Source organism: Podarcis bocagei, assembly GCF_964188305.1.
Source record: "Podarcis bocagei genome assembly, chromosome: Z".
NCBI classification, from domain to species: domain Eukaryota; kingdom Metazoa; phylum Chordata; class Lepidosauria; order Squamata; family Lacertidae; genus Podarcis; species Podarcis bocagei.
In genome coordinates, this window is record NC_138140.1 from 10,820,889 (window position 1) to 10,845,758 (window position 24,870).

A 24,870-nucleotide genomic window follows, 5' to 3' on the forward strand; every position below is an offset into this window, starting at 1 on the left:
GTTATGATTTGGGGGGTCAGTGTGAATAATACCTTAGGTCCCTTCCAAATCTGTGATGTTGCGTATGTGGGGTAGAATACATAAGTTAAGTTAATGGCTTTGGCTGGCCAGTTAAGTGCTGTGAAGTCTTGAAGAGGATGCCATAGAGATAAATGGGTTGGCCTTTTCCCGCCTCACCTGGCTGGAGGCCATGGTCATCCTAGGAGGAAGAAGAAACTGACCAAGGAAGGCTGTCTAAGAAGTGACGAGTTGTGTGAGTGAGTTTTGGCTAATGTTGGAAGTGGAGACAGAGAGCAATGTTTTGCTCCGTGCTGAACCTAAGCTGTTGACTGGGGGCTTCGCTGGAAACCTAACAGGGAATTGAGACCTGTTGGGGTGTTAATTCTGTGGGCCCCTCCATCCTGTGCTCAGGTTGTGTATATGTGTAAATAAAGCCACCTCTCCTAAAGATGTCTCCATTGGCCTCTCCTGTGGCTGATCTCCACCCACTGCAATTCCTAGACATGCTGTCTTCAGTGGTAGCTTGAGTCCTTTGGGACTGGGAGGACAGAAGGCAGGGAGCCCCACAGTAGGTGGCGCCAGAGCCAGTGATAGGCAGAGTCTCCTCATTTGAACATTGCCTGCATCATCCTCCCTGCTGAGTTCTACAAGGGGAGCACTGGAACTAAGGACAAGGAAGCAGGCAGCAGGGCCACCCCCTGGACTAGTAAGTTGAAAGCCAGGCAGGTGGAGGCTAGCTGAGAGCAGACTGTGGCTGGTGGGGCACTGCCCCATTTGCCCTAATGGACCAGCCTTGATCCTGGAGGCAGATCACTGCCATTTCCGATAAGTAGCCATCAATAACCTTTTCTTCCTCCCTTAATCTGCCTCATCTTCTTTTAAAGCCATGAGTTTGCCATTTGAACCATCCCTCAAAGTTGGCAACTTTCAAAGCATTAGAGGACTTAAGTCATATTCACAGCATACATTAAAAGCGCATGGCTTCCCTTAAAGAATCCTGGAAACCATAGTTAGTATCTCTGCGAGGAGTAAACTACAGTTCCCAAGATTATTTTGGGGTGGGGGAAGCCATGACTGTTGAAATTGCTATAAATGCACTTCAAATGTGTGGTGCAAAGACACTTGTCCATACACCTGTCTCTCGCTTTCCCTACTCCTTTCACTTACATAATTTGTATGTCTTCATTTATTATTTCAAGAAGCTGGAACTCATTCCACCAATGGGATCTTGTTTGCCATTTATCTGATTTGGATGCCATTTCTCTTCTCTCTCCCCCCCCTTTCAGATCTGGAGAATAGAAGGTTCTGCCAAAGTCCCAGTGAGTCCCTCAAATTACGGACAATTCTATGGTGGGGACAGCTATATCATCCTGTATGATTACAGACATGGTGGAAAACAAGGCAAAATCATCTACACTTGGTATGATAACTTTTTTTCTTATTAGTATTTTTTTTTTTAAATTAAGACAACTTTTGCCCTCCAGATGTTGCTGAACTGCATCTCTCATCAGCCACAGCAAGCATGGCCAATGTCCAAGGTTGAAGGGAGTTATAGCTCAGTAACATCTGGAGGACCAAAGCTTCCCCACACCTGATTTAAGGTTTTCTAACTCATAACAATACGGGACGCGGGTGGCACTGTGGGTTAAACCATGGAGCCTAGGAATTGCTGATCAGAAGGTTGGTGGTTCGAATCCCTGCGACGGGGTGAGCTCCCATTACTCGGTCCCTGCTCCTGCCAACCTAGCAGCTCGAAAGTACACCGAAGTGCAAGTAGATAAATAGGTACCACTCCGTCGGGAAGGTAAATGGCGTTTCCATGTGCTGCTGTGATTCACCAGAAGCGGCTTAGTCATGCTGGCCACATGACCCAAAAGCTGTATGCTGGATCCCTTGGCCAATAAAGCGAGATGAGCGCTGCAACCCCAGAGTCGGTCACAACTGGACCTAATGGCCATTGCCTTTACCTAACTCATCACAACATAAGAAGAGCCTGCAGGATCAAGTCAAAGCCCATCTGGTCCAGCATCCTGTTCTCACAAATGGCCAACCAGGTGTCCCAGCAGGAAACCTACAAGCAAGACCTGAGCTCTCCTTCTTCAGCTTCCAGAAACCAGTATTCAGAAGCACATAACCTCTGCCCATGGAGGCACAAAATAACCATCATGCCTAGTAGCCATTGATAGACTTATCCCACATCATTTTTTAAAGCCATCCAAGTTGATAGCCATCACTGTGGGAACAAGTTCCACAGCTGAACTTTCATTGTGCATAGAAGCACTTTCTTTTATATTTCCAGAAACTTCCAACATTAAGCTTCATTGGATGTTCACAAGTTTCTGGTGTTTTGAGAGAGGGAGAAAAGCTTTATTTTATATAACGTCTATTGTGTTACTGCTTACTCCCCTTACTCTCTAGACTAAAAAGCTCCGAACTGGTTTCCAACAAATGTTTCCAAAGTGGTGTAAAAAAGGAATATAAAAAACCCCTACATATATAGCAAAAAACAAATAAATGTGTACATAACCTTAACAAAAAGTTATTGAAAGCATCAAATTACACAAATAGTATTTATAATATAAAATGACCAAGTTGCTTTCAGAAAAAGCCATTTTTAAACGGTAAGTTTTTAATCATCAACTAAAAGCAAAAATGCTAGGTGGTTGTCCGTTCGATTCTACATGCACACCATAAATATAGATTTCTATGATACCACTTGAATAGCCATGACTTTCCCCAGAGTCTTGAGAACTGTTGTTCTTTAAGGGTACTGAGAGTGGTTAAAAGACCTCTATTCCCTTCACAGAGCTACAAGAGCTGCATGCAATCCCCAAAGGATTACCCCTTGAGAGGAAAAAGGTTCCCCAATTATGCTGTGTACACTCATATTTTTGCCCTTTGTTTTTTCAGGCAGGGCGCTGATTCCACTCAAGATGAAGTCGCAACCTCTGCTTTCCTTACTGTCCAACTGGATGAGGAGCTGGGAGGCACTGCAGTGCAGGTATTCCCATCTGGGCCAGCCCATGTGGCTTAACTAAAGATGGGTTCAGTTAGATTGAGCCGAAATAAGGGGACAAGAAACGAAACAGATCTGTTAAATGCCAGAGCTGTAGCATGCTCCGAGAGATGATGAGACTATGCACCTGTGAACATTCAGGTTTTAAGACTACAGGACTACTTTTGAGACTGCTTTCATGCGGTGCAAAGTACACGTACGTGAAAAAATCCAGAACTTTTAATTGGAGCAAATGAGAGTGCTAACAATATAAGATGAAAGGTTGCCATACGTCTGTAATTTCCTGGACATACCTGGAATATCACAGATGGAAGCAGTGTCCAGGCAAAAATTGGCCAAATGTCTGGGAAAATCCGGACGTATGGCAACCCATGCCGGTGGTGTTTTTGCCGATTTTCCTTAAAAGTAGCTAAAAGCTAAAGGTTTTGTGTCTGATTTTTCACTTTTTGAAATATGGCAACCCTATAAGATGAAACCTGAATGTTGAGCAGATATTTCAATAAAATTTGTCTGCCCAGATCAGGAAAATGGACAATAATTAAATTATATGGCAAAAGTGTTTAGAGAGATCACAAGAAACAGAAAAGAGATGGGGGTCCTCTAGAACAGTGGTTTTTTGTGGGTGTATTATGCAATATATAATTGACACAAAGAAAGTGGATAAGTGGTGGATTTATACTGGACCGTCCTTACATTGTTCCACTTTTTCAGTTATTTTTCAATGCTTCCGCAAGATTTCCACATTATCATCTGGAGAGGCACTGTTGTGCAACAAAAGCAGGAGAAAAAATAAACCAGAATATTTGTGGTATAAAAAGATACAAGATTCCCGCATAAAGTTATGGGGCACACACTGATTAAATGAATCAGTATGTCTGCCCCGAAAGCTTCACAGGTGCAAATAGTACTGAAAGCGGAATCACGTGTAACTCCCCAGATACCATCGCAAGCACAAATAAACATGAATGCACAATCAGGAGAATGTATGGAGGGCCCTTAATGTCCAGTTAAGCTGGCTGTTTGGTTAAATGGCAGATGATTTGCTAGCTTTTTTCTCCTCCTGCTGATTCACCGCCCTCAATAGTTTTGTATGCTCCGTGGATCCTCTGGTCTGTTTCCATGGTAGCTGCACATCGCAGGCATTCTTATGGTAGGTTGATGCATGACAGAGCTTGAGCCCTCAGGTGTTTTCTTCCTCTGTGGAGTGACCGTGGCCTCTTTTGTGATAGAAACGAGTGGTCCAGGGCAAAGAACCGCCTCACCTCATGAGCTTGTTCGGTGGGAAACCTCTGATCGTGTACCAAGGTGGCACCTCCAGAGAGGGAGGTCAGACAAGTCCTGCGTCCACAAGGCTCTTCCAAGTCCGGTCTAGCACATCTGGCACTACCAGAGCTGTGGAGGTAAGTGACCTGTTGATATCTGTTGATCATGGACAGGCTTCATAGCAAGGCCTTTCTTTTGGGGCCTTCTCATGGTCGGTTATTCTTTTTTCACCAGCTGCTTTCTTAACTAGTGTTGCTGTCAAATTCTATCCGAAATAAAATTTGGGGTTCCATTGATGTGGGATCCTGTTCCAAAGCAGGCAGCCACCTAAACCCAAGCTGCTGTTCTTGGAACAGGTGTGTGTTCTGCCAGGGAAAACTGGTTTACACTATTTGCAATCTGAGCAAAATAAGCATGCACAAGAGCTGTTGCTCACAAAAGACTACAAAATCATTGCACAGTGTGATTTCTGTGCAATTAAAAAAAATTGTGAAAAATATACATGGTTTTTAATTGAAGCGAATGGCAGTGCTGACAAGATGGAGTTTGAAAAATGAGCAGGCAGCCTTGGGTTTCTGCTGGAAAAATGAACCACAGTGACTTCCATTTTTGGGATACTTGACACACCATGCCCAAATGTTCAGCTTTAATTTCTCAAAGCTATATTTTACTTGTGGAAATATAAGGAAGAGCATTCAGGCATTATATTGCCTATGGCTAAATTATTACAATGGAATTTTGTGACTACCTTTACTTACGTTCTGGAATACAGTCATACCTCGGGTTAAATATGCTTCAGGTTGAGTGCTTTTGGGTTACTTCCGGGTTTCACTGCTCGTGCATGCGCAGACGGTCAAAATGACGTCATGCGCAGAAGCGGCAAATTGCGACCCGCAGACACGGGTTGCATTCGCTTCAGGATGTGAACGGGGATCTGGAACGGATCCTGTTCGTATCCAGAGGTACCACTGTAATTCCACTCTCACATCCCAAGCCTCCTGTCACTCCTGATTCCTGGTTGCTCAATGTTCCTCAGGGAGTCAGTATTCTGTTTTTCCAAAGGCCTCTGCCTTGTTGAAAAGGCAAGTCGAATTGGCACCTCTAAGTTCTGTAATGTTGGGGAAGCCACTGGGTGGCTAAAAAGTGTCTGTGCTGGCAGCCCTGATGGCAGGCTTACATTTGTCCCTTCACAGGTGGATGCGGCTGCTAAGGAGCTCAATTCCAACGATGCCTTTGTGTTGAAAACCCCCTCTGCTGCTTACCTGTGGGTTGGCAAAGGAGCCAGTGAGGCCGAGAAGTCGGGGGCCAGAGAGCTACTGAAGGTCTTGGGAGCACGTGCAACCGAGGTTGCTGAAGGCGGAGAACCAGGTTTGAAGTGTGGCTCATCCACACATCAGAATGCTTTATTAGTTGTTCTGTGATGCTTTCCCTAATGTCATAGCTGTCAACTTTCCCCCGTTTTTAAAGGGAAATTCCCTTATTCCGAATAGGATTCCTCGCAAGAAAAGGGAAAAGTTGACAGCTATGCCTAATGTTACAGCATTATTGCTCTTTGGAGGGCCATTCTTGTGCTACAATGCAACAAGAATGTAGCCAAAAACTACCTGGGAATACTTGTGGTAGGAAAAAATAAATCAGGATTTTTGCAGGAGGTTATAGGTGTGCATCAACTGGAAACAAAGCAGCATGTTCACCCCTAAAGTCTTGCAGGTGTAGAGAGTCCTGAAAGCAGGATAGTGTATCGCTGTCCTAGTACCATCACAGCACATGCACGTTGGTGTGTTTTTAATGTTTATTACTGATAAATTTAATTGTTTTTATTTATAATATATATATATTTTTAAAAAGAATGCAACCTGCTTAAGAGGTTTTGCTGCAATTGAATGATATATACATTTTGTTAAATAAAAATAGATAAGACCATGAACATCAACCATCATGAAAGAAGAATAAAACAGACATGGGGACAGGCCATAGTTCCGATTAAAGGCACTGGGGTTTGCATGGTTCGTTTCAGGTCCTAAATCTATCACTGCGCTGTCTCAAAACCAGAGGCAGCCACATTCTTCCTGACGATGATGACAAACCTGTATGTGTGGTTCCTTTCCTGTCTTGCAGCTGGTTTCTGGGAAGCACTTGGTGGAAGAGCTGACTATCGCACCTCCCCACGGCTAAAGGACAAGAAGATGGACACTCACCCACCTAGACTGTTTGCCTGCACCAACAAGAGTGGCCGCTTTACTGTGAGTACCCCGTGCATTCAGGGCATTGCTGAGAACTTAGACCACCTTCAGGCTGTCAGCATTTTTCAGGAGAGATGCAGGCATGTACCAAGACATTTTGGTTTGTGCAATTACAGTAGATTAAAATGCACCGGTTTGTAGCCAGCTAAACTCATTGAAACTAATGGACTGAAGTTAATCATGTTCATTAATTCTAATGAGTCTGTTCTTAGTAGGACTAACATCGGATGAACCCCTTGTCATCCTAGCAGAACAAATCCACTTAAAAAAACCCCAAGACTGTTTCGGGTTAGGAAAGAAATTGGAAAATGCACAGAAAAGTGTGGGATGAATGTCTACACACCACACACACAAATATGGACAAATGCTTATTGTTGCATATCTTCCCCACACATAAATCTCAGCAAACACTTAATGAAGACTAGATTTAGTCTAACCTCCGCACAAGCTTTGTGCAAGTAAATCAGGATGAGTGCTCAATGAACTGGTTGCATGTATTGTCTAATACTGTACTGCATTGAGGAATTAAAACCAAAGGAAGGTTTTGGAGGACGATGGCAATGGGTAGTAGAGTGTCATGGGCTGCTCTGAAGGTGTGCTTAAGCCAGCGAGGGAGAACCTGTGGCCCACCAGCTGGTGCTCAATTACAGGTTCCGTCATCCTGGACAATTGACCATGTGGTCTGGAGCTGATGGGAGCTGTATTCTAACCATGCCTATAGGCTGCACCTTCCCCATCCCTGGCTTAAAATAACCCGGTCTCATACCTGCCTGGCAGACAGGTGTGTGGCACCTTGTTGTGTTTGCTCAGTGATGAGGGCCAATCCGCAGTCTCCTTTGCGATGACTTAGGCCAATCAGGGTGAAAGGAGGTGGGTCAACCTCTGAGGATTGGCTCCCTAGGGTCACTCTGGAGTAGGCTCCTGGGAAGAACACTGTGGAGGACAAATCTAAGCATTTCGGAACACCAGCAACACAAGGTGCTTCAGTTTCAAGAGAATGGTGTTCAGGTTCTGTTACGTACAATGGAGCCTAAGGGATAGTGCAAGCTCCTTTGTGCAAGCTTTGGCTGTTTGTCCCCTTTAACATATCAGCCTCTTAAATATTTGGTTTAGATTGAAGAAGTACCTGGAGAGCTGACCCAAGAGGATTTGGCCACAGATGATGTGATGCTCTTGGACACCTGGGACCAGGTATCTCACTATCTCGCTAGCAATCAGTTCTTGTTGTGCTCCATATCAAAGAGACCAGTATGGAACAAGGGAAATTCAAAAAAGAGTCACATTCAGTGATGCACCGTGAGAGCCAGTGTGGTGTAGTGGTTAAAGGTAAAGGGACCCCTGACCATTAGGTCCAGTCATGGCCAACTCTGGGGTTGCGGCGCTCATCTCGCTTTATTGGCCAAGGGAGCCAATAAATACAGCTTCCGGGTCATGTGGCCAGCATGACTAAGCCGCTTCTGGTGAACCAGAGCAGCGCACGGAAACGCCGTTTACCTTCCCACCAGAGTGGTACCTATTTATCTACTTGAACTTTGGCGTTCTTTGGAACTGCTAGGTTGGCAGGAGCAGGGACCGAGTAACGGGAGCTCACCCCGTCGCGGGGATTCGAACCGCTGACCTTCTTATCAGCAAGTCCCAGGCTCTGTGGTTTAACCCACAGCGCCACCCATGCCCTTCTGGTGTAGTGGTTAGAGTGTTTGAATAGGATCTGGGAGATCAAGATTCAAATCCCTACTCAGCCAGAAAGGCCACTGGGTAACCTTGAGTTGGGAACAGCCCCTCAGCCTAACCGACCTCACAGCATTGTTGTGAGGATAAAATGAAGAAAGGCAGAAGTATGCACGCCGCCTTAAGCTCTTTGGATAAGAAAGTGGGATATAAATTCAATTATAATGATGGGAGGGAGAAATTTGATTCAGGTCACACTTGAAGGCAAATCTAGTTCACACTTTCTGAAACAAAACACAAACTGAAACACAGCCATCCTTCAAAAGAGACATCACTTTGAATTTTGCAGCGCAGGTTTCCAGCCAAGTTATGTGTCCAAAAATGTATATACTGGGGTGAAGTGTGCCTGAAAATTAGTGAAAATAGCATACAATATTGGGGGGAACTACCTTGCAAAGATATGTATATTAGACAAAATTACATTAAAAGCAAACGTGTATATTAGGATAAACTTGCGCTAAGATGCTGATGAGCTATCATGAAGACTTTAAAAATGCAGAGAGTAAAACAAGACAGGAAAAAATGAGACCCCAAAACAGACTCAACCATCCCTAGTTATACAATAAGCTTCTTTATACCAGCTGTTGGGAATCACAAGTGGGGATACGACTGTTTTCATCAGTCAGGTTCATGGGCGTAGCCAGGATTTTTGTTGAAGGGGCAGGACTTTTTTTAGGGAGGGCTGTGATGCGATTGGTGAATTAGTTAAGTATTTTTATTTATTTACGTGATCTGGGGGGCAGCTTCCCACACCCCTCTGGCTACACCCATGGTCAAGTCCTGCTTGCACGCTTTCCAGGACCATGTGGTTGGTCACACTGTGACAGTGCACATACAGATGTTAACATTTCTCATTACCTTTTTTTTAAAAGGTCTTTGTTTGGGTTGGAAAAGACGCAAACGAGGTGGAGAAGACAGAGGCTCAAACATCAGGTAGGATGGGTATACACCTCTCAAATCTGGATTAATTTCTCGCTGACCAATCAGACCGTACATATCAGCATGTAGTAAAGCCACACTGAAATAAGTGCATGCAGAATGCGTTACCATAAGATCTAATTCTCAAGAATTCCATAACCGTGGCCACATTCACACCCTTCATGTAAAGCACTTCGATACCACTTTAAACAGTTATGAGCTTCCCCCAAAGAATTATGGGAGCCCCATCACCATTGGCCATGCTTGCTGGGGCTGATGGGAGTTGTAGTTCAGTAACATCTAGAAGGCCAAAAATTCCCTACAGCCATCTGAAAATGACCCTCAATCCATCATCTGGAGATCTCTTTGTTGTAGCCCCTCAAAATTATTATTCCATTTATTACTCATATTTTTGCACTTAAGTGCCTCAAAGCAACATACACAGGGAAAAATAAAGCAGAGACATTAGAATTAGACACAAACAGCGAAATGAAACAAGCCCCACCCACCACACTTAAAGGATGGTCGCAACAAAGGCCACAGACACATTTAACTACCCTCACAATTAAAAAAAAAAGAGTTGTGTACAACTTATGTTCTATTCAGAGTACACCCATTGAAATCAATGGATCCAAGCTAGCCATGTTAATTATCTACAGTGGTGTGTGTTGAATAGTACTAGCATTATATGCAGGCTCAGAAGCCTGGATAAATAAGAATGTTTTAGCTTGGCACCTAAGAACAGACAGCAATGGCACCAGGCATGCTTCCTAGGGAGCCACCATTGAAAAGTCTTTCTTGTGTCATTACCCTCTGCACCACCCTCAGACATAGAAATGAATTCACAGGGTCCTTCCCCATGTCCTCATATATGCCTATAAAAGCTTATTGATCCCTCTTAGGGGATTGCCCCCTTAGGATATCAGCAAGAAGCTCATTTTTCTCTTGTGTTCTCTTCTTTTCCGTCTTCACTTGCATCTTTACAGCCAGGAGATATATTGAGACCGACCCTGCCAATCGTGACAGAAGAACTCCCATCACACTCATCAGACAAGGGTTCGAACCACCCACCTTCACTGGCTGGTTCCTTGGCTGGGAAGATGATTACTGGAGCACTGATCCTCTGGATAGGGCCATGGCCGAGCTGGCTGTGTAAAAGGAACAGCTTTTCTTTTTTAAATACATATATAAAAGTTTGGTGCCTTCACTGCCTCTTAAGAGCTACTCCTTTCCTCTACCACCAGCTGCAGAATTATGTCACTCTTTTTTAAAAATAATAATAATAATAATAAATAGCCTAAGTAGCTGTGCCGTACCTGAATCTCACCATGAACTGTACTGGCTTTTCTGCTGCTTTGAAAATGGTCTTTAATAAAGCTTATGTGGAAACTCAGAGGGTTTGTTGGCTTCAGATAAAACTTATTGAGAGACACTGGGGTCTGCGTCTTCCAGGAATCATCCTAAGAACATATGTAGAGTCCAGCTGGATTGAGCCAGAAGTCCTGTTCTCACTGCGGTCATCCAGATTCCCCCTGGGAAACCCACAAACAGTAACTGAGCACAGCAGTCACTCTCCCACTCTCCCCTCCTGCAGTTTCCAGCAACTAGTATTCAGAGGCATACAAATTCCAACAGTGGAGGCAGAATGTAGCGGAATCCTCCACTCATTTGTCTTAATTCTCTTTTAAAGCCCTCTGTGTAGGTGGTCGTCACTACTGCTTGTGGTAGAGTCTTATAAGCTTCTTGCTAAAGTCCTCACCAACACAGGCAGGGTCACTGGTGCTGCACAGTCCAAACAGACAGTCTTGGTCTAAAGGTTATCCAGAAACAACATCAGAAAGCAGTCCAAGGTCAACATCACATGGGGTTCTTCTAGCAACAACATGGGCCACATTCACACTGTGTATTTTAAGCACTACGATACCACTTTAAACAGTTATGGCTTCCTTCAAAGAATCGTTGGAGCAGTAGCTTCTCAAGAGTGCTGAGAGTTATTAGGAGACCCGGTATTCCCCTCACAGAGCTTCAACTTCCAAAGTTCCCTGTGAAGAGGGATTGATTGCTAAACCACTCTGAATTATTGCTGTCTGAGGGTGAATAGGGGTTTTCTAGCAACTATCAGCGCCCTCATCAAACTTGCAGATGATACCAACTGGGAGCGGTAGCCAATGTCGCTAAAGACAGAATCAGAATTCAATATAACCTTAACGGATTGGAGAGGTTCTACACATAGGCAGGAAGAACCAGATGCACAAATATAAAATAGGGGACATCTTGCTTGCCAGTAGTACATATGAAAAGGGGTCTTAATAGACCACAAACTTAACATGGGTCAACAGTATGATGCAGCAAAAAATAAAAAATAAAAAAGGTATTCTAGGCTGCATCAAGAGAACTATGGTGTCCAGATCAAGGAAAGTAATAGTCCTTCTCTATTCTGCCATCGTCAGACCACACCTAGAGTACCATATCCAGTTCTGGGCACCAAAATTTAAGAAGGATGTTGACAAGTTGTAACGTGTGCAAGTTGTCAAGTTGTAACGTGATCTAACTCTAGTTAGATCAGCAGGGCACCAGTTCCAAAGTGGGAGCAGCTACTGTCTGTAGAGCTACATCAGTGACATTGGAAGAAGCAATGAAGTCATTGCTTGGTATTCTCAAACAAATTACGGAAGAAAAATGAATGCAACCAACATTTTGCTTGAAACATGAGAAGAAGTTCCACATGTCCCCAACTGAAGAACTTGAGGATGTCATCAGAGATATTTGATGAGGGAGAAAAACTCTCCAAATGCCTCATTCCCTGAACACAGAAAACTGATACTTCAGTATTGTTGTTTTTCCAGTGCTCATAGCTTTATTTCAGTGACATGTATATCTACTCTTGAACCAAGGAAAATCATTATGAATGCTCAGTAAACATCAGGTTCAGTGGTAGAGCAACAGCTTTGCATGCAGAAGGCGCTGGGTTCAGCAGGAGAGCCATTACCAGTAAATGGTCTGATGCTGTAAAAGGCATTCCTGTGCTCCTATTTAATTCATCCTATTCTTCAGAACCACAGAATCGTTATGTTGAGGGGAAGGACATAACTTGGTGGTAGAGTATATGATTTGTATGCTAAAGGTCTCAGATTCAATTCCCAGCATCTCCAAGTAGGGCTAGGAGAAAGCCCTCTCTGAAACCCTTGGGAGTCTTTGCCAGTCAGTGCAGACTGTATAGAGCTACATGGATCGATGGTCTCACTCAGCATAAGGCTGTTTCCTATGTTCCTAAGTATCGCTATGTTGGGGGTGAGAGAAAGGGTGTAAGGATGGCAGATTGAGAATATATTGTCCATCATATTTCTACTTTTATTCATATTTTGGGATGAGGGGCAATGAAACAACAAAATGTAAAACTTTAAAAATAGGCAAATAAATAAAATCACTTCATGCACTTAAAAGGAATCTAGCCTCCTGTGAAAGAGCATCTCCCTGTGCATCAGTGTCCTGAGTTAGCACTTCATTCCCACAATGCCTTGCAGCTTATCTACTGTTAGTGGAATATGACAGTCTGTTGATTGATGACAGTCTGTTGATTGGTAACACTGGCGTCCTCACAGGTCCTGGTCTCCGTCTTCATGCAGTGAAACTTGAGAGACTTGGGAGATTCAATCATGATAACAGAAGATTCCTTCACAGTCTTGGGGCTGGTCCTTTCACTCTCTCCCACAGTGACCTGAAAGAGATAAAATCACAAGGCCAACAAGCCATTTGAGGCCCTGGCAAAACACCAGATAGTGCAGATTGAGTGATGAGCTGTTGACCAGGGGATTCCCAATAACATTTCTGGTTTTGACCAATAAAAGCAAGAGTTAGAGAGCTTATCAGGAAACTATTTTGAGCTGCAACATCGGGTGGGGGTGGGAAGATCCACACTGTCAGTATTTTGAAGCTGGGATTCAAGTTCCTATCTGGTGGGGAGCTTCATGGAAAGCATTGTTGTGTAATCCAATAAATCCACTTTGCCATCCAACAGTGGAGGTAGAACATAACTGTCCTGGCAAGTAGTCATTTAAGTACCTGACTTGGTACAGCTAAGGAAGTATTTAAGAGAAACTTGATCCTCAAAAGCAGGGGGTGGCCTGCACAGAGGCTACAGTCCCCAGATGAACAGCCCCCATGCCATTGAATCTTTGGCTGTATACAAACTAAGCCATTTCCTCCACAAAAATGTTGTTTCTCTCAATCCAGAAACATTCCTGCTCAACATGCTGCTGCTCTCAACCTAGATTGATTCTATGGGAGGGCTGCCATATTTCAAAAAGAGAAAATCCGGACGCAGAAGTTGTTGAGCTTGCCAAAGAAGCTTGCCAAGCCAGTTCCTTTGACCAGGTAATGGCTTTGGCTGGCTAGTTAAGTACCACAATTTAGCATATCCAAATAAGTTGCTCTGTGCTATAGAACAAATAGGTGGGCCTTTCCCACACCCTCCTCTCACGTAGTTGGTAGTCAGAAGAACAAAGGCCACAGTTGGTGGAGTGTGAGAGAGCTAGAAGGCGAAGGACACATAAGCATCTCTTGTTCTGTGCCAAGATCTGTTGCAGTATTAATGCTGTGAGCCCCTTCATCCTATGCTCAGGTTGCATATATGTGTAAATAAAACTATATATCCTTAAGATACCACAGCCTCCTCTAAACCTTCATTCCAAGGAAACTGGGCCCTAGTAAATGTGTGTGGACTATGCGGAAAAAGCAAGTACTCCATGTTGTGTGTACCCAGCCTTAGTTTTCTTTTGCGGCTGCACCACTTTCCAAGTGACAGTCCCACCATCTTAACAGGCTATTATTAACATGCTATTATTCCATCTATTTGTTGCTTTCCACAAAACAGCTTCAAAGTGACACACAGTAGATACAGAGACTCCTACCTTTACTTTTGCTTTCACGTCATTGATCTCCACACGCTCCACCTTTATGCCCCAGTCACCTGTGGTGTTGTTCAGTGTGGTCTGTTAAAAAAAATGTGAGGGAAATATAGTAGTCAGCCATCAGCCATTATACATACTGTATAGCAATTACATGACCCATAAAACTCAACAGAACAAATGAACAGGACTTAAGTCACACACTAGATATTTTGGGTTTTCTGCAATTAAAGTGGATTAAGGCACCCTGGCACAACAGATCCATTTTAAGAACTGTAATATTGCAGTTAGGAAAGTGGCGTCTAAATGCACTAAAATGTATGAGATAAATGACTGACTAATGGGAAGACATAACCACCATGCAAGTAAATCAGGATGAAAGCTCATGGTCGTATAACCTCGCAGCTGAAACAAACGAACAAACAAGCCCTAGAGCAAATTGCTCAGTAAAGATCAGACATAGTTTAACCATGGTATAAGCTTTGTTCAAGTGTTACTTGAAAAAAATGACATTCAAATCAAGAGTTCTTACAGGCCAAAGTGTGTGTGTGTGTGTGTGTGGTAAGATTTTGTAATGTATATTAATGTGCAGGGACAGGGACGGTCCCTTTTAGTGGATTTGGATGATCTGAGTTCTATCTGTGTTCATACCTCCTTTATAGAGTTCTTAATTCTGTTACCCCCACACCCTGAAATGGAAAAATGGGCAAATTTTAGAAATCTGTTCAGATATTTATTTGATGTAGTTACCTGAGTAAATCCCTTAATGAAGGTATTTATCATATGCCTGTCCAGAAAGTTAACATTACTTCAAAATTTATTTGCTGTAACTAGATTTTGTTTTCCTTTCTATGTAGCTTATACTAAAATGTATCTTGTTTTCCTGCATGTTAATAAAATAATATAACATTTAAAATAAAATATTATTTTAAAACACAAAGAGACTTACTTCTGAATAGACATGTATACAATTGTACTGTAAGCTTATTACACTGTATAGTGGGTTCTTAACAAGTACCTGGACAGCAGCCTCTGCACAGCAAGAAACATGCTTTAAGTCTCTTTGCAAAGTTTTCAGATTTTGCATTTGCTGTTTGATTATGGGAATCTTTAACATCCCCCTCCACTTATTTTGTAGGAGTATTTGTGGGAAATAACCTCTAGGAAACACCTGATTGCAGATGAATGCACTACAAGAAAAATGAATCCTGCTTGCTAGCAAAGGGCAAACTACAAGGACTTCTAAAAAATAAGTCAGAAGTAGGAAAAGTGCGCTAAAGGGGAGAGGAAAACCGGAGCTCTTTAGGACCCCAGGGATTTCTGTTGCCTGGTGTCCACACAACTCACTTAACAATCAGAGCTCTGACTTCAATTACTGGCTAGAAACACTGATAGGCAGGAGCAGCCAGGCTAGTTCAGTTCACAGCAATACTTAGAAGGGGGCCTGCACATTTTGCTTCATAACTTTCTTTCTAGAAGGCTAGAGACTTTTTTTAAAATGAAAAGCTCAGAGTCTGAGGCACCTGCCTTGCGGGGGGTGGGGTGCTCCAATGAAGGCCTTGGCGGGCACCAGGTTGGGAACCACAGCTTAGCCATACCTGTATAGTATGTGCAATTTGTTCCCGGTTGGAGATGATTTCAGATAAGTTCTTACTCCCCAAAACATTCTTGAAAGTGGTTTCAGCCAAGAGCTGAGTGGCCATGACTGCTTCAGTGGCATTTGTGACAGCAAGGATGGGATTCTGCACTCGGAAATAAATCACACCATCCGCATCCACAGTCATTGGATCTTTGGTAAAAATCTAAGGGAGAAGCAGCAGTGAGGTAAGGAAAAATAGAAAAGCTCCAACATATAAGAATGATAGAGATGTAAAGTGTTTTGGTTTTTTTTAATTGAAAATATTTTGGGTAAGCAAGATATAGTGAAAAAGGAAATAAATATGCATTAAAAATACAAAATCCCCCACTACAATTATACTTGTCTAATACAAAGGTATATAAATGAAATTATTATTCTAATACATATAGATCTATTTATAACCTATTAAATTTTTTATAAATGCTTTCCAAATATATTTATTCATACATCCATTCACATGTTGCAAGAGTTGCCATGTTTTGCTTCCATTGATTAAAGGGAGCCATAAATTCATCTTTCCAGTGCATCAATATCAGTCTTTTAGTCACAGCGAGGGCACAGAGAATCCATTTACAATCACTAATTGTCAAATTCCATGGATACAATTAATAAAATACCATGAAGTAAATAATATTCTATTCTAACAATGCTAGCTTCCCCCTCTAAGAAGTAATATTGATATAATCTAGTACTCTCCCCCCAAAACAATTATTATTATTAATTAAACTTATTAGTCACTTTTTAAAACAAATGTAACTCAAAGCAACTCACAGCAACATATACAGTAAGACCAGCATAAAACAGAGCAAAGAAAAATCTAAAAGACAACCACATTTTTTAAAGGCAGCATTAAAACCTTGCACTCACTCAAAGAGGCCACAAAGAATTAGAAGCCAATGGCTTGGTGGAAAAGAAATGCTTTTCTCCAGCACCTAAAAATACGTAATGATGCTATGTTCCAGAGCTCCTGAAGAAGGGCCTCAGATGACAACTGCAGGGCCCAGGTTGCAGGACCTGAACACAAAAGCAGCTCTCTTCACTTGTGATTCTCAGGAACTGGTATGCAAATACATATACTGCCTCTGATAACCTTATCCCCCATGATTGTGTCTAATTGTCTTTTAAAGCCATCCAAGTTGATGGCTGTTACTTCCTCTTGGTGGAGTCAGTTCCATAGTCTCACTATGTGCTGTGTGAAGAAGTCTATCCTGACTCTTTCAACATTCAACCTCACCGGACATCCCCAAGTTCTAGCATCATGAGAAAGGGAGAAAACATTGGTTGGGGCTGTCAAGTAGGAGTTGTACCGTACTTTTCTGTGTATAAGACTATGGTTTTTTTACTGAAAATTTATGTTTAAAATAGGGGGTCGTCTTATACATGGATAGTGCTTATGGGTGACGTTGCACTGGTTGATGCCGTGAGCCAGAGATGGTATTCAGTGTGTTAGTGGTCTCTGTGGCAAGGGGTGGTGTTGATTGGGTGTTGCTGAGGGAACTGGGAGGGCAATAGGCTGCTTCTGCCAGTGGGGGGACAGACATTAGGAGGCTGTTGCAACACGCGTGAGTGTTAGTGTCGGCCAGGTGGGTGAGTTATTTTTGGCAATGCCCCCCTTTAAAAAGCTCAACAACTCTGTGCAATCCCCCACAAAAAAGTTCAACAACTCTGGACAATCTCCTCACATTTGTAGTCCCCCAAAATAGGGGGCGTCTTACACATGGGGGGGGGGTGTTATACATGGAAAAGTACGGTATATCCAGCAGATTGAACTAGTTCACATGAAGAGCCTCTTTAACCCTCACTATCAAATAGTTCAATGTATCCCATTTCTTCTAGGACTTTTGTCCAGTTAAGGCCCAGTTAAAGCAGGGGTGAGGAAACTGTGGACTCTAGTTCCCATCAGGAGAAGAAGGGAGTAAGCCTGGGAAGCGGACTACTTACTTCCTGGAATGGTATAGTAAATGACTTTGTCCTCATGTCCACTCTGATAAGGGTGTCTGTGCAAGGCAAAAGGAAATGGATGCCTGCATGAACAGAAATGACAACCGTTCAACTCACAAGAGGTCGTATCACAGCAGTAAGGAAACCCTTTTCAGCCCGAGGGCCATGTTCCCTTGTAGGCAACTTTCGGGGGGCTGCATGCCAGCGGAAGTTGGGGCTGCCACCCTCTGGAGAGGCTATAAACAAGATGGCAGGCCAACTGAAGTTGGCTCAAATAGACCAGCCTCCACTGCCTTCATTTCAAGGGCATCCTGATCAAATTTGCAGATGACACCAAACTGGGAGGGGTGGCTAACACCCCAGAGGACAGGATCACACTTCAAAACGACCTTGACAGATTAGAGAACTGGGCAAAAACAAACAAGATGAATTTTAACAGGGAGAAATGTAAAGTATTGCACTTGGGCAAAAAAAATGAGAGGCACAAATACAAGATGGGGGACACCTGGCTTGAGAGCAGTACATGTGAAAAGGATCTAGGAGTCTTGGTTGACCACAACCTTGACATGAGCCAACAGTGTGACGCGGCAGCTAAAAAAGCCAATGCAATTCTGGGCTGCATCAATAGGAGTATAGCATCTAGATCAAGGGAAGTAATAGTGCCACTGTATTCTGCTCTGGTCAGACCTCACCTGGAGTACTGTGTCCAGTTCTGGGCACCACAGTTCAAGAAGGACACTGACAAACTGGAACGTGTCCAGAGGAGGGCAACCAAAATGGTCAAAGGCCTGGAAACGATGCCTTATGAGGAACGGCTAAGGGAGCTGGGCATGTTTAGCCTGGAGAAGAGGAGGTTAAGGGGTGATATGATAGCCATGTTCAAATATATAAAAGGATGTCACATAGAGGAGGGAGAAAGGTTGTTTTCTGCTGCTCCAGAGAAGCGGACACGGAGCAATGGATCCAAACTACAAGAAAGAAGATTCCACCTAAACATTAGGAAGAACTTCCTGACAGTAAGAGCTGTTTGACAGTGGAATTTGCTGCCAAGGAGTGTGGTGGAGTCTCCTTCTTTGGTGGTCTTTAAGCAGAGGCTTGACAACCATATGTCAGGAGTGCTCTGATGGTGTTTCCTGCTTGGCAGGGGGTTGGACTCGATGGCCCTTGTGGTCTCTTCCAATTCTATGATTCTATGATTCTATTATTTCATTTTCATTTAAAAACTGGGGCACTCCCAGGTCACTTGTTTATTGAGCATTGTTCCACCAGGAGTTTAAACAACATTGACTCTTTAGTTCCCTGGCTCTGGTGCCACCTACTGTTGATCTCTCTGTCTTCCATCCTACTGTTTCTAATGGGCACCAATCACCACTGGGTGCAGGTTCGAGTTGGTAGCCCTGTTGATTGAGGCCAAATGAGTGACTCTTGCCCAAGAAGTACCAGCCCAAAGCTCCTTTGGCAGATTCATGGTCACATCCACACCATACACTTAGGGTCACTCTCTTGCCGCTGTAAGGATCATGGCTCCACCCACCCACCAATAATCCTGGGAACTGTAGTTTGTTAAGAATGCTGAAAGCTGCTAGGAGATTTGTAGCATACTACACTTCCCGGCATTCTCTGGGGGGAGCCATGATTCTTAAAGCAGCGATTTGAATATATGACCTAACCACAGTCAGGGGGAAGAATGAAAAATCGCAACAAGCCTTCAGGACATTCCCATGAAACTGATCAGCATTAACGTTCTGTCACATGTTGGAACTATAATATGAAACCCTCACCTGGCCCTTTTGCACCTCCTTTTTGTATGCGCCCCAGTCTTACAACGATAGCTTGCTCGTATTCATAGACAACCTGTTATAGGAAAGGGGTGGGGAGTCACAGGTTGATTTCCATCTTGTACATTTCAGTCTATTTTTGTGGGGCTTTTGCACCTTTTACGAAGTGGGGAGGAGGAGAACCATGTGCACCATGTAGAGGTCCTTGGAAAATAAAGGCGGTATATAAATGAAATAAATGAATGAATGAATAGGAGAAAGTTGCAGCAATACAGGCATTTTAGGGGTCCTCCAGATGTCCTTTTGTATTGTGAATTCAGTGCGGCTGTCCTTGAGGTTGGTCCAGAAGCTGCAGTTGGTGCAAAACACAGTGGCTCAACTGCTCACTGAGACAGGATATTAGCAACACATTACCCCACTGTTGAAAGGATTGCACTGGCTACCAATTAGCTAGTGGGCTGTGTTCAGGGTGCTGGTTTTGCTGTATAAAGCCCTATATAAGCTTGGGGCCAGGATACATAAAATATTGTCCCACTCCTTATATATTCAGTTGGTGACTGAGCTATGCAGGTGAGGAGGGCCTCTTGGAGATGCCACCTCATCAGAAGGTTCATCCTGCAACAATTGGAAATGGGCCTTTAGTGTTGTGGCACCTGCCGTTTGGAATGCCCTCCCCTTGAATATTTGACAGGTGCTGTCTTTGTCTTTTTGGCACCTACAGAAGTCCTTCTTTCAAAAAGCCTTTTAATTTGAGATCTTTCCTAATTTGCTATCTAGACGTATATAAAAAATGCTGTGAAAATACTTTTTTAAAAACGTTTTGAAAAATATATTGAATTTGCCATAGCACACCATCGCTGTCTAGTATCACAATTGTATCCTGCACTTTACAACACACTTAAAACTTTGCAGCTGCAATAGCAGAGTCCCTGGTCTGCATCTGTACTACATTAGAATTGCCTTTAGTTTTCAAGATTTTTGCTTTGTTTTATCACTTATTGTTTGACCCCCATGGCTCCTCTGGAAGGAAGAGTGACATATAAATTTCATAAATAAATAAATAAAGATTTGTGCTCATTGTGAGATGCTCATGATGGCTAGATGCAACCCTGCTTTTAATATTGTGGAAACACTATTTGTGGTGGGCTGGTGCGACACTGCCTCATTACTAATCAGTACCGTGTTTTGTTAACTTCCTGCTGAAAACTAGGGTTCAAATCCTAATTCAACCATGAAGCTTAGTGGGTGATCCTGAGCCAGTCACTGCCTCTCAGGCTAACCTACCTCACAGGGTTCTTGTGGGGATTAAATGAGGATGGGAGAACCATATATGCTACCTTGAGCTCCTTGAAGGGGGAAAAAGATGCGGTATCAGTGCAATAAATACATATAAATAAATAACCCCACTTTTGCTGAACTACAGCCCCTTAAGACAACAATAATGCAGTTGCACTGGGGAGGCATTGCAAACAACTTTTCATTTATTACTTTGTTTTTACCCTATCTGTCTCCTTGACGGGACTCAATGTGACTTATAGATAAAAACAGATAACTAAAATACAGTGGTGCCCCGCAAGACGAAATTAATTCGTTCCGCAATTTTTGCCGTCTAGCGAATTTTCCGTCTTGCGAAGCACGGTTTAAACAGCTTAACAAAGTCGCAAGACGTTTTCGTCTTGCGAAGCAAGCCCATAGGGAAATTCGTCTTGCGAGGCAAATCGCGGACGAAAAAACCTTTCGTCTAGCGAGTTTTTTGTCTTGCGAAGCATTCGTCTTGCAAGGTACCACTGTAACTAAGAATAAATCCACCACTAACACCCTGCCCTGCCACCTCTGCTGCCGGAATCAGCACTAATTTCTGGCAATATCTCATGACACATGAGAGATCTTCATCAGAAGCAGAGGCAGAGCAGCAAAAGTGTCAGTGAAGATGGGTGGCCTGGCCAGGGGCGGCAGGCAGTGCACACAATGGGGTGAAATGGGATTTGCAGCCCTTGTGTCAAGGGCAAGTTGCAGAATACAACTATGATAAAACACCAGATGGGCACATTTATTTTCATTGTATGAGCTTGAATCTCTTCCACAAAACCGGAGTGGGGAGAGTCACTTTTAAATCCGGGTGCTCAGCTGTATGTGAGCATTCAATTTAAGTAAGGAATGCATCTAATCTCCTTTTGGGGAATGTTATTAGCAGGAACATTCTTACCTCTACGCACAGCCAGATGGATATGGGAAAAGTCAAGAGCGCAAAGATGAATGAAAGGATAACTAGGAGCCACTCGATTGGCTGGAGGTCTTGGCCAGGCTTCTCTGGAGGGGCTGAAAAGGACATATACATTTGGAAGAAAATATAATTCAATTATTTTTCTCTTTCATTCTCTCCCTCTCTCTTCCATATCTGGCAGGGAGGGAAATTCTGTGATCCCCATAAATTAATTGCACCTGTGTGTTTTATATACATTTACTTAATGCCATGTTTATGAGGCTGCCTGCTTGTTGTGCATTTGTGCTATCACAACCAAATTCTGCATGATGGCTCACAGAGCAGGTTTTTGTCTATGTTTGGACACCATTGCATGCCACTTTGAATCAAGACGGCGGGCTGAGCCTTTCAAAGCCGCGCTGGTTTTAACCCTTGATTAAAAAACTGTACTGATTTCAAAAGTTCTCTGGAAAGATGGATGGCTAAGCCACTTGGACAATTTCGCTCTGGAAGGGGGAAAGGGTCCTCCTGACAAGTCTCAGCACCCTAAAAAAACTTCACTTCCAAGGATTTAGGTGAGGAGGCCCACTGTTTAAAGTGGTACGGTACTGTTTTAAATGTACAGTGGTACCTTGGGTTAAGTACTTAATTTGTTTCAGAGGTCCGTTCTTAACCTGAAACTGTTCTTAACCTGAGATACCACTTTAGCTAATGGGGCCTCCCGCTGCCGCTGCATCGCCAGAGCACAATTTCTGTTCTCATCCTGAAGCAAAGTTCTTAACCCGAGGTACTATTTCTGGGTTAGCGGAGTCTGTAAGCTGAAGCGTATGTAACCCAAGGTACCACTGTATAGCGAAATCAACACCCAGCAAATCTACCAGTCAAATTAATTTATTGCCGCTGAACTTTTGCTGTACTCAGAGCACACCATCAATCCATCCTTCATCCAGTCAGCTAGTTGCTCAAAATATTACCAGGAAATCCAGTATCTCCCAGCACTGTGGAGTGGGATTTCACTTCCTCAAAGCAGCTGCTAACCCTAGCCTATAAACTCTACTCTTATATGCCGGGGTGGCCAGCTCCCAAGAGGCTGCGATCCACTTTCCTTACAGCATTCAAATAAAGCCCAGGCACATCCAAAGTCCGTTTCGGGGGCCTAATCCGTCCCGCTGATTGGTTTAATCCAGTGGCGTAGCGTGGGTTGTCAGCACCCGGGGCAAGGCAAGTAATTTGCGCCCCCTAACCCGTGGATTTGCGCCCCCTAACCCTAACCCCCAGATGATGCGCCCGGTGCGGCCGGCCCCCCCTGCATCCTCCACGCTACGCCACTGGTTTAATCCAGCCCCTGTGGCAGTTTATTTCGTGAGGTAAAAGCCAAAAACAAAAACAAAACAAAACAAAACCTCAACAACTTCAATCCTAAAAGAAGCTCAACAACTCCAATCCTTAAAAAAGGTCAACAACTTTGGTTGGCCCTTCGGTCAGCCCCCACATCTCTTCACTTCATCAAATCTGGCTCTCTCAAATTTGGACACCACTGTAAGCGGTCTCAAACTATTCTGAAAAGACTTCTTCCATAGTCTCTCCTTCAGGCTGCTGCCATTCCCTGAGGACAGCAAAATAAATTCCCTTCCTGAGGACTGTAGTAGATCAGTGATTAGGGGGACACTTTGCACATCTTCAGAAACCGTTATTCTTCCCTCTGTTTCACCCTGGATGGAGTCAGAGCAGGTGCACTCTTAAACTTGTCTTAAAATTATCATTGAGTATCCCACAGATAAAAATAAGAAAGACAAACTATGTGCGTGCTTAAAGGGTAACCTGGTTTTATAGTTAACACGCGGCGCCGCAAGTAACAGGAACAGGGGAAGAACAAGTGAGGACGTGGGTTCCTCTCGCTTGGGGAAGGCAGAAAACCTCAAGGAGAAGCCCACTTTCACAACAAAGTTCCTTTCTCCTTAACGGCGAGGCCCTTTTTGGTCGCGATGAAGCACGGCAAGGCTCAGAGGCACGCTAGGCTTTATTACCGTGCGATGAGGGAGAGCGGGAGGTTCTAGCCCTGCCTGGGTTTCTAAGCAGAGGAGCTTTTCACGGAAGAGAAAGCAGACTGCTTTCCCAGATCTTTACACACTTCCCCAGATCTTTACACACGCAAACCCGCCCGCCCGGCCCGCCTGCCCCAAACTGCAAATCCTCCAGTCGCTCACGTGGAGGAGCATCGACGACTTCCGTCTTTTCGGAGACATCCTTCTCTCCCTCTGTCATGAGGGCTACCGACTTGACCAGCTCCGCGCGCACTAACCGACCCAACAAGATTCCTGCACAGCCCGGCTCGATTCGAGGACGGGGCGCCAGCGGTTGCTCCAGCAACGCTCGATCCGTCAGTTACTCGCCCAGGTCCTAAATGAGCAGGCTCCGAGGCCTCGGCTGCTTCGTTCTGCCCGCACACGGATTTCTTAGCAGTCTGATATATATCCATTTACCAGGCCCGTGGTATCATTAGGTCCACCAGGCCTCAGAAGGGTGCTGTACAGACTGACCTTTAAAGGGCACAGTTTTATACAGATCATTTAGCCTTGCAACTTAAAATAAATTTAGTAGTTTCAAGTTTTGTGCTTTTCGGTTTTTTCTATCAGACATCTTTTTTCTTTTCTTTTTTTTAACTGAAGTTAGAAAGTTGGTGGTGTGTGCAACTGTGCCTTTCCCTAGAGCACAAAACAGCCCTGCAACCACAGGCTGTATGCCTGAGACTTTTCTAATCCCTGGATCCAGCAAATGTTGAAATATAAGCAAGGTTTCATATACCGGTACCTGGAATAGTTATTCTGGTGAGGTAATTGCCTAATTATGTGCCCTTAAAGTAACAGAATTAGGGACATGGGTGGCACTGGGACGCGGGTGGCGCTGTGGGTTAAACCACAGAGCCTAGGACTTTCCCATCAGAAGGCTGGTGGTTCAAATCCCCACGGCGGGGTGAGCTCCTGTTGCTCAGTCCCAGCTCCTGCCAACCTAGCAGTTCGAAAGCACGTCAAAGTGCAAGTAGATAAATAGGTTTACCTCCAGCGGAAAGGTAAAACGGCGTTTCCGTGGTTTGCCTGAAGCGGCTTAGTCATGCTGGCCACATGACCTGGAAGCTGTGCGCTGGCTCCCTCGTCCAATAAAGCGAGATGAACGCCGCAACCCCAGAGTCAGCCACAACTGGACCTAATGGTCAGGGGTCCCTTTACCTTTACC

The 24,870-nt window shown here is 43.9% G+C and overlaps 2 protein-coding genes across 4 annotated transcripts in view; one reads left to right on the forward strand and one right to left on the reverse strand.

Annotated features, from left to right (window-relative positions):
- GSN (gelsolin) overlaps positions 1 to 10,561 on the forward strand; it is a 63,233-nt gene extending 52,672 nt beyond the window's left edge. For all 3 annotated transcript variants that reach the window (XM_081180094.1, XM_081180093.1, XM_081180092.1), the window contains exons 10-17: positions 1,287 to 1,420; positions 2,911 to 3,001; positions 4,246 to 4,416; positions 5,473 to 5,647; positions 6,398 to 6,522; positions 7,636 to 7,713; positions 9,123 to 9,183; positions 10,155 to 10,561. In XM_081180094.1, the coding sequence (XP_081036220.1) occupies positions 1,287 to 1,420; positions 2,911 to 3,001; positions 4,246 to 4,416; positions 5,473 to 5,647; positions 6,398 to 6,522; positions 7,636 to 7,713; positions 9,123 to 9,183; positions 10,155 to 10,324 (1,005 nt within the window). In that variant the 3' untranslated portion in view covers positions 10,325 to 10,561. The remainder of the gene's footprint in view (positions 1 to 1,286; positions 1,421 to 2,910; positions 3,002 to 4,245; positions 4,417 to 5,472; positions 5,648 to 6,397; positions 6,523 to 7,635; positions 7,714 to 9,122; positions 9,184 to 10,154) is intronic.
- Positions 10,441 to 24,104, reverse strand: LOC308579244 (stomatin-like). Its single transcript, XM_081180095.1, has 7 exons — positions 23,844 to 24,104; positions 21,640 to 21,752; positions 19,437 to 19,509; positions 17,656 to 17,738; positions 15,674 to 15,877; positions 14,079 to 14,159; positions 10,441 to 12,886 (listed from the first exon to the last, which is right to left on the reverse strand). Exons 1-7 carry the CDS (start codon positions 23,899 to 23,901, stop codon positions 12,704 to 12,706), a joined length of 795 nt encoding a protein of 264 aa, XP_081036221.1. The 5' UTR covers positions 23,902 to 24,104; the 3' UTR covers positions 10,441 to 12,703.
- Between the last annotated feature and the right edge of the window lie 766 nt (positions 24,105 to 24,870).

Coding starts and splice junctions, on each gene's coding strand:
- LOC308579244 (XM_081180095.1), bottom strand. CDS start 23,901: ATGACAGAGGGAGAGAAGGATGTCTCCGAAAAGACGGAAGTCGTCGAT. Junction 21,753..23,843: donor AGTCGTCGATGCTCCTCCAC/GTGAGCGACTGG, acceptor TGTCCTTTTCAG/CCCCTCCAGAGAAGCCTGGC. Junction 14,160..15,673: donor AAATTGCACATACTATACAG/GTATGGCTAAGC, acceptor TTTTTTTAACAG/ACCACACTGAACAACACCAC.